The sequence below is a fragment of the Schistocerca piceifrons genome, chromosome 5 (assembly GCF_021461385.2).
Source record: "Schistocerca piceifrons isolate TAMUIC-IGC-003096 chromosome 5, iqSchPice1.1, whole genome shotgun sequence".
NCBI lineage: Eukaryota > Metazoa > Arthropoda > Insecta > Orthoptera > Acrididae > Schistocerca > Schistocerca piceifrons.
The window spans coordinates 91,803,424-91,815,555 of NC_060142.1; the positions used below are offsets into that span (position 1 = coordinate 91,803,424).

At 37.8% G+C, this 12,132-nt stretch overlaps 1 protein-coding gene across 1 annotated transcript in view; it reads left to right on the forward strand.

Annotated features, from left to right (window-relative positions):
* The window catches only part of LOC124798758 (hemicentin-1), a 1,218,631-nt gene that overhangs the window by 1,151,846 nt on the left and 54,653 nt on the right, over window positions 1–12,132 (forward strand). The window contains exons 20-21 of the mRNA XM_047262286.1: window positions 8,341–8,744; window positions 8,992–9,063. Coding sequence (XP_047118242.1) covers window positions 8,341–8,744; window positions 8,992–9,063 — 476 coding nt within the window. The remainder of the gene's footprint in view (window positions 1–8,340; window positions 8,745–8,991; window positions 9,064–12,132) is intronic.

Sequence of the window (12,132 nt, forward strand, 5' to 3'; positions counted from 1 at the left end):
TCAAGCGAAGGCTATGTTATGGAGCACTTCGTCATTAATTTGGTGTCTGTGATTGTTAAGCAGTTTTCAGATACATTCACCTGGTTCAACCCAATCGTGTAGGAATCAAATGTTTTTGTGATCATGCTGATTGATCTCTTTTGCTGGTGTAGGTAATACTGCAATAAAAGAAAAGTAATTCCTGTTTGATTATATGAAACACCAGCATGGATAAAGATTTGGATGTATTGTCAGCATTTTAGCATTGGATTAATTTATTTGTCTGAAAATATGAAATTGTACCCTGCAATGGAAAGATCTTATGATTGTCATAGTACTTATAACAGTTTTATAATCTGACTTACTCCTGCATCCTGAATGTGGCCCTTTTTCTCATTAACTATAAATTTGTAGGTCTAACTGTGTAAATCTCATCTCTTAACTTAATGCCTCCTTGAAGTAAAAATATCATTTGCAAAGACAGGAAGCTGAGTAAAATTCTACCCCCTTGGACTATTTTGGTTCAGCTGAATGACAGTTTCTTCATGAAGGCTTTGCTTATGTAATAATTTATTACCTCAAGATTGTTTAAAATTTACAGTGTTCACACTGTTGGTTGCAGCAATTGATTGCCATCTACAGATGTGATTGATCTGCTAACAGTATTATTATGATATATAGCAACTCCATTATGCATCCTAAATCCCATGAAGCCTTGTAAAATATGTGTATGAATTACACATCATTTCTTCACATAGTAAAAGAAACTAAAATTTTAAAAAAATGCTATGTTAATTTTTTCATTATTCTAGAAAGTTATATCTTTAATAAACCTCTCTCAGAGTCAGTCTCAAACCTAATGATAGGAAGGTAACAAAACAGTCAAAAAATGGTGTTTTGAAATATTTCACTGCATTATGTGTGCACCAGTGAATTGCATTTACCGTAACATGTCCAGTATCAGTGCTTTCCTTGTTACCTGACGTTGGACGACATCCACAAAATGACATTTAGGACAATATTTGACAAACAGAGCTCCTTGCCATCTGCATTGAGTCGTAAACTTCTGAATATATATTTAAGCCTTCTAACATGTCAATTATAGAAAGGAAAATTTGAATGCTGAAAGGCAAGATACTGAATGGAGAATGTTGCTACAAATTTAGAGATCCATTGCATTTCTAACAGTAATTTAGACTCGTAGTTAATAGAAATGTCAGTAATTAAAGTAACCTGTTATTTTTAATAATATGTTTGGCTTAGTTCTGTTGAGTGGCTAAAAGAGTAAATGTCAGTCTCCAATCCAAAGGACTTGGCTTCATTCCTGTCAGTCCCAGGACTCTATTTCTGTCATGTATCACATGTCTCACCTCTGGCAGTGATTTTCTTCCCTGTCACTTATCATTTCTTTTGTCTCTGCAATGATTTGATTAATGTGAAAAAAGTAAAGTTCTGCTATAATTCATAGCCCATATTACATTGTAGGTCTTTCTGTAGCTGACAGGAATGTCAGTTCGAAGGTTGGGTAAAGGCAGGGACATATCTAGTGCAACAGTGCAGTATTCAAACCACCCTTCAATTCAAGGACAGCTTTACCTTACATAAAAATTAATTTAGATTTTTTACTATTGGTCATAAACGTAGCTTAATAAGTCTTTCCATAGTTGAAAAACGTTTTAGTAATTGCCCTTGCTATCTTTGTCAAATACTGTGTGTGATGTGTTTTGATATTCCCATTATCTGGACTCAAACCAGACTATAAGGCTTGTTGTTAGTGTGAAAATATTTGTATTCCAGTCCAATGCTTGTTTCTGGCAACAACCCTTCCTGTAGTGCATATGTTTTGCAATGCTGACGGAGCCATTCTTTGTAGTACTTGCATCCATGGCATTTTCCAACTCTCACAGAGCAGATGACCACCCAAAATCACAAGATTCACTTAATGTGAAGCACTTATGCCTGTTTATTAGATTCAACTCCCTGATCTTGTCAGATTCCCCAATTATGGTATCTCAGAAACTTGTATCTTGAACCATGGTGCTCGTTTTGTCAAACCTTATTTCATGATTCCACTCCTGACAATGCTCATCATTGCTTATGTGCTTGGCTGCATCAAGAAAATGTTCCTCAGACGTCTCCTAATTGCTACACACATACAACTTGTCTCGGTATCACAGTTTTGTTGGGAGTCCAGACTGCTAGCATACCTAATCGTCCACAACACTTAATGAATACATCTAGGCCAATTTTGTGAAATTTAGAATAATCATCATGTGTAGATACTCAAAAGAAGTCTTCTGATAAAATCATTATAAACATTTTTTTTAAAAAACCTCAAATAAAGGAATACCCTTTTCTTCTCCACTTTCTGATTATATGAATAAATGTCTGTTTCTGTGTAATGTGGGAATCCTGCTGCTTTGCAGTAATGAATGTAGTCACTTCTTCTTCTTCTTCTTGCAGTGATATCACACTGTATTCCTCTCCCAACACTGAAGCTCAGCATAGCAGTAAATGTTTAGAACAATTTTGCAGTTCTTTAGTTATGGAAATGAGGAAACCTTAAATCATTTCTTATGTAATTATAGGTATTGTACAACTTCAATTAAAAGGACATGTCCTGATTGTTGAACACTATAGTAAAAAATTGTTAAACAGAATTGCTGGCCAATACTTACCTCAGAGAAGAAATATTAGTATGGTACTACTGATTGACATGTACAGGGTGTAACAAAAAGGTATGGCCAAACTTACAAGAAACATTCTGCACACATAGAGAAAGAAAATATATTATATGGACCTTGGTCTTTAAATGCTTTATTTCCATGTTAGAGCTTAGTTTCTACAAGTCTTCAATACATCAGTCGTGAGAAACATACAGGAAAAGAACATATCAGCACAGTATGAAACACTTTCCTAAATGAAATGTTCAAAATGGGAACTCCGCATTTTAATATACTTCCGTTACACCATACTGGAAACCCTGTCAGTGATGAACACTTGAACAGTTCATGCTATATGCTTGCACAGTCCATGATGAACACTTAACAGATAATGCAATGTGCTTGATGCTAGTGGAGCAATGAGGTTAGTCACATGTCAGTACAAGCAAGGAAGTGAGTCATATTTCAACATTACCTTTGTTTCATTGGAACAACAAACACTGGCAGTGAATCGAAGAATTACAACTTACTGTACATTATAACAAAATGTAACAATATTATGAAAAGGAAAGTTGCCACTCACCATATAGTGAAGATGCTGAAGAGTTAGGCATAACAAAAATATGGTCACAAGGAAAGCTTTTGGCACATAAGGCCTTCATCAGAAGTAGAGGACACACACACACACACACACACACACACACACACACACACGACTGCAGTCTCAGGCAACTGGAGCACACTGCGAGCAGCAGCACCAGTGCATGATGGGAGTGGCAATAGGGGTGGTACACAGTGCAGTGCCACTGGAGGCATGCAGGGACGAAGTGGAGAGAGGATAGGGCAACTAAGTGCAGTTGGGAGGTTAGACAGAAGGCTGGAGGGGGGGACCGTGGAAAAGAATAAATGTAAACGGACTGGGTGTGATGGTGGAATGAGGGCTGTATAGTGCTGAAATGGGAACAGGGAGGCTGTATAGGTGAGAACAATGACTAATGAAGATTGAGGACAAGAGGCTTACAGGAATGTAGGTTATATTGCAGAAAAAGTTCCCACTTGTACAATTCAGAAAAGCTGATGTTGGCGGGAAGTAACCATATGGCACAGACTGTGAAGCAGTCATTGAAATGAAGGCTGTCATAGTTTGGCAGCGTGCTCAGTAACCTGGTGGTCCACTTGGCCACAGTTTGTCAGTGCCCATCCATGCAGACAGACAGCTTATTGTTTATCATGCCCACATAGAATGCAGCTTAGCTTGTAACCAAATGTAACTAAGAGGATGTTTGGAACATGTCATAAAAGAAAGCATTTCATGTAATGCTGGTATGTTCTGATTCTAACTGTTTCCCTTGATTAATGTGATGATGAAAAGGAGTAAGAAATGAGCTCTAACATAGAAATAAAGCGTTTCCAGACCTTTGTCTACCCTCGTGCATAAGTAGAGACAATATTTGATTTACCTCAGTGTGAAATTAGTAGATAGTGGTAACTAATGGCATTGGGACAAAATATTAAATTCAGGTTGAGAAAAGCTAAAAACCAAGATAAGGGATTGTTATTAATGGTAAAGTGATGCTATTCTATAGGTGAGAAACTGAAATCTCAGAAGAAAAGTAAATCCTGAAAGCATTGTGTGTATAACAGGAGAGAATGTCACTGTGGAAAGGAAAATGGAAAGCTGAATTATAGGAATGTAAAGTTATGGGCAAAGAATCAGATGGATTTTTTATCAGAAAGTCTCATGAAGAGCTGTTGTGATGGTGAAGAGCATCATCAATTAAATATCAATTTTTTCGGATAGTGCACTCAGTATAATGTCACTCAATGCTCTGTCCCTACCACCCGTCCTAAACATCTGAGTGTCCCAGTCTATATCTGGTAAATTGAAATCTCCACCTAAGACTATAATATGCTGAGAAAATTTATGTGAAATGTATTCCAAATTTTCTCTCAGTTATTCTGCCACTAACGCTGCTGAGTTGGGAGGTCGGTAAAAGGAGCCAATTGTTAACCTAGCTCAGTTGTTGAGTGTAACCTCCACCCATAATAATTCACAGGAACTATCCACTTCTACTTCACTACAGGATAAACTACTACTAACAGCGACAAACACGCCATCAAAGTAACCAAAGTAACACTGACCAAAACTCGATCACTATAACATTTTATGTCACATTTATGAGGTTCCAAACTATTTGTGCTCTGACACAAATACAGAATCATCTAGTAGAAGTTGCACATACTCTTTAGAAGATATGGTAATTTTATGTGACACCTTGTTCCTTAATGATAAAGCAGTAATTGATTTAAATGGTGTTGTGAAATACTTAACGTTCATCTGCAGGTTTGGGTGAAAAGGGGGGGGGGGGGGGTTGGGGGTTATTAATGTTTACAATGCAAGGTTTGATTAGCAAGTTTTGTATTTACAACCGATGGAAGTATTACCACTTTACCACTCTGACAGTGCAAGTTGAGACAGTATACATCTTGTTGAGGAATGTAAGGAATAAACATTGCAAACAGGCTACAACTATGTGTCAAACTGATATTTATACCACTCCCTGCCTTTTGCAGTAGTGTTCTTCCAGGTGCATGTTATCCAGACATATTCCACAAACTGATACAAAGCTCCTACTTGTCATATTTTTCCCTTTCCTTCTACACTGGACAGAGTCTCCCACTAGTGCAGCATGATTGACATCCCTAGAATGGATGTGATAGAGAGAACAGAGGTGAAATTTCTTTCATATATGGCAGGGTGTTGCTGTGTTGATTAAGGCTTTGAGCTGGGTCAGCCACTGAACCCAGATGTGTGCCAAAATTCATATTTATAATAGAGGGAAACATTCCACGTAGGAAAAATATATCTTTTTTTCACAGATATAAAATTCATATTTAGTTGTAGATGCAGTGACAATCAGTTTCCTTATTTCTATTGAACTTAATTTTATTCATTGCAGAATCTGTAGAATTTATTTTATGTAGTACCTTTTACATTTAAAAAAAAAAGGGAAAAGAAAAGAGACACTGTGCACAATTATATTAGATTTCAGGGGAAAATAGTATGGAAGAATGAGGAAATGATGTGGAAACAAAAACAAACAAATAAACATAAATTTTCCCACTAGATGGCATTGTAAGTGTCATAATGTAAATGGGTTTGGGTACAAATGATAGATGAATTGCAATCTGGAAGCTATGGTGTGAGTTGCACATGAAACTAACCATACTGTCCAATGAGCATGATTGCACGAGTTTGACATTCAACAATTGTGGCACTGTTAGTAATCCACCCACCACTTCAAGATCATACCACACTGGTTTTAAACTGTTCTGAGGCCAAAAACCACATAAAAAGCAACAATGACATTGATTCTTAATTGTCCTGAGGCCAAAAACTACATAAAAGGTAAGAATGAAATTGATTTTTAATTTTCCTGACGCCAAAAACCACGTAAAAGGCAGCAATGAAATAGGTTTCTCATTGTTGTGAGACTGGTGCAAGACATGTTCAATATGCTGTCCACCATTTTCTGCCCACAATTTGAAATCATGAAACAGTATCTTCCACATACAATTGGTGTGTTTCAGGAGTCACATTCATCTTGCATTGTGCATTGTGCAGCTATGTTTGTAATCAGAGCATAGAACACATCATCTTGCAGATAACCCAACAGTCGGAGGTCACACAGATTGATATCAGATGATCTGGATGGCCAGGCTATGGAGAAATGATGGCTGATAATTCCATCTTTTCCAAAATGCCTCTGCAGCACTGTTTCCATTGGCAGTGCAGTGTGTAGAGGAGCACCGCCTTGCATTAAAATGACCCTAAGCACAAGTGCATGCTGTTGAAGGGTTGGAATGACATCAGTGTGCAAAAGCTTCTCATAGAGTTCACCAGTGACAGTACAGGTAACAGGGTACACAGGATCCATTGTCTCAAAATATATGATCCTGCAATAAATGATACTGCCAATGCACACCACACAGTTACCTTAGCAGAATGAAGGGGTACTAGTAGATTTGCGGGTGGATTTTCAATTCTCTGTATTCTGCACTTCTGTTTATTGACCTGTCCTTGGAGATGGAAGTGGGCTTTGTCTGTACACAGAGTGTTCCGTGTCCATTCACCATCCACCTTCAGGTGAGCAAAAAATTCTAGAGTAAATGTTTGTCTTGCTGGCAGGTCAGCATGAAGAAACTTCTGAACATAGGTAATTTTGTATCAGTAGTAATGCAGGACGTTTCATAGAATTTTATGTGCCATGCTCACAGGCATGTCCAAAGTTTGAGCAATTCCCCATGCACTGCATGGGGGCACACCTACACTCAATCCCTCCTGCAAAGCTGTAGTGACATTTTCTGCTGATGTCGGATCAATTGTTTTCCTCCCTCTGTCATATTTTACTTTAGAAGTGCTTGTCTTTTCAAATTTTGTAATCATTTTACCCAGACTCCTGGCAGACATCAGTCCAACAGCTTTTTCCAGACCCTTGAGTGTCCAGAACTTTGCAGAGCTACTGGTCCACAGTCACTGTTCTTGTAAAAGAGCTTTATTAGCAGCATGTGATCCTGTATTGAGACAGTCAGTTTGAGCATCACCAATACAAACTGAGGACATCCATGTACCGCGCATCTTTTATTCTGCTGCTTGCAGTGGCTATCCAGTAGAAAAATTGAACATTACTAGTGTTCCTTTTTGTATCCCATAACTTTTTCCATTACAATTTGACATCATTCTGAGCAGTGGATCATTTTTTTTACAGCATTTTGAAACTGGAACTTTAATTATAATCACTCTGCACATCAAAAGCAAAATTCACTGGTGAAAATTATAAAATATAAATTGTTAATATTGATGACAGGCACATATAAAAATGCAAGAAACTGTCCTAACTTTTGGGACTTAATAGTTTTTTTTTTAGTTAGTTAGTTAGGAAAGAGGAATAGGTTGCAGGAGAGGCTGCTCACTTAGACTCCAGGATTTATTGTGAAGATAAAGGAGATAAAGATGAAAGGGAAGTTGTCAGAATGAGTAGGAGTCAAATATTGTGCATTGCTAAGCACTGTGTGATCTTCAGTCCAGAGTATCTGTGCAGATGTTCATCACATAAAAAGAAGGGCAATATGATTAATCATGAATTTGTCTGACTGACAAAAAACTGTCTCAAAATTACTCAAAAATCTGACCTTCTAGATGCAAGAAGAACAATGCCCATAATGCTGTGAGAACCTATTTCAGAATTTCAAAAAACAGTTTTCTGTGACAAATCAGGAAACATCCTTCAGCTTCCAGCAGGTGCAGAGAAGTATAAACAATCATTAATTGCATAGTCCACCCATCTTGAAGTGAGGAAAAACTGTAATATGTGCCACCACAATAAGGAGTATTCCTTGCCATTCGGTGTACAGTAATTTATACCATATAGACACAGATGTAGAATCCATTAAGAATCTAAATGTTACATGGTATATAAAAGAGATTATTTTCAGTGGTCAAATTGTTAAACAGTTATGCTGAGCTTATCTATTTCCCATCACCAATCAAAAGCTTGTTTCCCTTTTAACAAGCATGACTGATACCATTTAGAATATGTGTTGATGCTTAACATTGTGACTGCATGCATAAAATGAATAATATGCATTAAATGCTGAGAGTTGTGCTAGCACTTTTTCCTTGTATATTGTGATACAGCCCAGATGGCAACGCAAGTGTAACACCATCTCAGAACCCAGCACGCCCAGTCCACAAGTGGCCACTACGTCCAGGGGTCCTAGTGCATGTGAACGGATCGCATAGTTTGAATTTTGGAAGATTGCATCAAACTACACATGACAGTGCTGCTAGCTCTAACACTTCAAATTACAGTCTACCTTACTCAAGTAATACTATGCCAAAAAACTTAGCAGCAAGGAAGGAGCGTACAAAGAAGTGTACGCGCAAACTGAAACAGAGACGTGCAGTTAGTTTAAGTAGCCTACGCCATGATGACACTAACCAACACAGTAGAGCAAACAAAATAAGACAAATGTTTGTGAATGATGGTACAAAATACCATTGTGATACATTACCTGGCATCTTTCATGGAAAATCAGGAGGTAAGTGCTTCTGTCCATCATCACTTCTTTGTTATTTTCAAGCAGAAAAAAAGTGCTTGTCTTATGATTTTTGTTTATTATTATAATAATTTCTAACTTCATTGCACTTTTTGTTGACTAATGAGTAGTTGTACTTACTACTTTTCAGTTACTCTTAGTAACAGCTTGTTTGTAATTTATGATTTTTAAGCTCTTACTATTTTATGCTTGTGTTTTGCATGGTTTGTATTTTATTTTATGCTTATAGTGGTGACTTTCAAGAAGTTAGAAGGCCCAATCAACTACAGCGTATCACGGAAACGAAAAAAACCTGGATCAGGTCAGTAGTTTTAGCAGCTGTAAAACTAGTAGGAAACTGACTGTGCATGACTGAAGACCATAGTCTATGCTACAGAGTATGAAGCATTGAAACTGAATAACTGTTATATCACTGTGTGACAATAAATGATAAACCATTACCAATTCCTATGAAAATTCCTCAGCACTGTGAATGACAGGAATAAATAAAACCTGAAAACAAAACCAAGTAACAACTGTTAAATGACAGTTTTTCTGTTAATCATCATCTCCTGACTCTGTCCCTCACACTTCTTTCTGTCTTCCTCATTACTTTCTTTCCTTCTTTCTGACTATTCTACTGGCCTAAGGGAGCAATGTTGCTAACTCAGGCACCAGCTTGTACTCCCCTGTTCATGAGACCACTGAGCACACTTTATTAGCCTGCTCTTCTTCAAGAAACTACTTTAGTCCAGAAACAGTCATACAGCAAAAAGTCCAAGATGAAATTGAAAACAGAATTACAAGGTAGCAAAAGACCAGCATTATGTGTAGTTTTAACTGTCAGAAACCACGTTGTGGAATCCTAATAGTCAGCTAAAGTACAATTTTAAAGTTAAAAATCAAAACAGTTTTGGTCACATAATAATATCTATTCCAATGGTGACCAGTTTCAGTCTGTTTGCCGATCATCTTCAGGCTATTAACTAATGGTGGCAGGTAGAGGTGATGAACAGAGCGGGTATCATTTGCTGAAAGAGGAAAAATAATTGTTCTGTGGAGTATGAAGAACTGAAACTGAATAACTGTTGTATCACCACATGACAGTAAGTTATAAATAGTTATGAACATCTCTTACTAAAATTCTTCAGCGCTGTGAGTGACTGGAAGAAATAAAAACTGAAAACAAAACAAAGCCAAACATGTTAAATTATATGTCTTTCAACAGGCTATGCCTGAACTGTTCCCCAGCTCTACCTGCCACCATCATAGAATTGCCTGAAGAGAGTCTGCAGATAGACTGATTACCATTTTAATAAACATTTTATGTGATCAAAACTGTTTTAATTTTTAACTTTAAAATTTCACATTGAGATGAGTTATTCCAATCATGTTTACAAAAAGTATAATTATCTAAAAATTTCTTCTTGAAGTATCTACAGCAAAAAATTTGGAAACTGGTGACACAACACTATTCAGTCCTTGAAACAAATAATGGACGTTCCAGGTTGCAATATCAACAATGAAGAAAAGGATAGATTGCTACTCACTGTTAACAGTGACTCGTTGAGTTGCAGGCAGGCACAAAACACAACACATTCACACAAGCAAGCACACCTCACACACATGACTGCTGCCACCACCAGCTCCAACTGAAATTCCGGTCAGAACTGCTGGTGGTAGCAGTCATGTCTACGTGAGGTTTTAATTGCTTGTGTGAATGTATGTGTGTGTTTCCTTTGTGGAAGAAAGCTTTCACCGAAAGCAATAATGTGTAACAGCCTTTTTATTGTGTCCTGTTGCAACTCAATGAATCATCTTTACAGTGACTAACAATCTATCCAATCGTTAAAACAGTTTCTTCAGTAAAAAGAAAGAAATATATTCTTTCCACTGACTCATACCACATATAAATAGTTTGCTAGTTGTGCTTTACAGCTTTTAGATAGATATCATCATTAATGTAGTTCCACTAACAACCGATTACGGATAACCATGTTATCATCCCTAGCTTTCATTACAATCAAGCTCGTGCACACTACAACATGGCCCTTTGGTCATATGTGTGGGATGAAATATAGAGAAGAAATAAAAATTTCACAGAAGCTCTCTTTTCCACTATACATACAATTTCTTGTGTTAAAGTAATGGGAAGTCAAGGTAACAACTCATGTATTGTTGGATTGAGTAGTCAACGGGCACATAAACAATGCAGAAAATGTTGCCAAAGTTGTGGAGATAGTTAATGTAACAAACAATACAGATGCATGGCTATAGTGTTCTGGCTGACTTAAGTTTTGCCAGCTGACTGAGGTGAGCGATTGTGTCAGGTGGAGGGGGTGAGATGATGTGATTGATGAAGGAATGGGGGAAGAGTAACTGCAGTTAGGACATAGATGTAGCAAGGTAATGAACTAGCATTGTGGCACTGGTGTGCTCATCCTGGTATGGGCAGGGTGCATATAGTACATGATGAACTGAAGGAACAAGTGGGGATAGTATGGGAGAAAATTAGGAACATCCTTAACATAATCCATTTCACCTGTCCCAAAGTGGTATTTCACAATTCATCCAATCTGTTTAATATCTTGGCCCATCATTTTGCCACACATACTCCCAACCTCTTTCCACAAGATTCTGATGCAAGATCTGTCCTTTGCATCCTTGCAGCACATCATATTCCAGTCCAGTCACAGACATATCCTCCCATGTCATAGGCATTGCCACCTTTGGAAATAGTTATGTGATTATTGCATGATCTTGTGTATATGGGAATAATCATGGTCCATTTGTCCACCCAAATGAATTGCTTCTGCCAAATTGTTTCCAAAAGTTCCAAGTGGCAGAATATGCTTCACCTTAATGGCCACCACTTTAGAACCCCTTACCCAAGGAGGACTGCAGTACCAGAACTGTAGTCAGTTGGCACATTGTAACCATGTATGTGTGCTTTATATTAGCAATGGAAAATGCAGTATGGAGTAACAACAATACGGAGGAGGCATTGCATCAGAGACAACAGACACAATGAAAGGAAAAAGAATTCTAGATATATCCAACTATCAGAGAAAGTCCTTCACCAGACATAGGAAACTCACACACTTTCATACAAAAAAAAAAAAAGCAATTTTTGCTGAATTGGGTAGTGGGGGCACAGAAGAGACATGGCGTGGGTAAGGGCAAGAATAACAGGGTAAAGATGAGGGAAGATGCTTGTGCTGCCTTTGGGAGTACGAGGGAAGGGGACAGTGCTTGACTTCAGTGACTGCTTCAGAGCCTGTACCATCTGGATTCTTGCCACCAACATGAGTTTACATCTTCTACCACCATGCCCTGCTATCCCTCCCCCTCCCCCTCCCTCCCTGCCTCATGCCTCTTCTGTACCCCACTA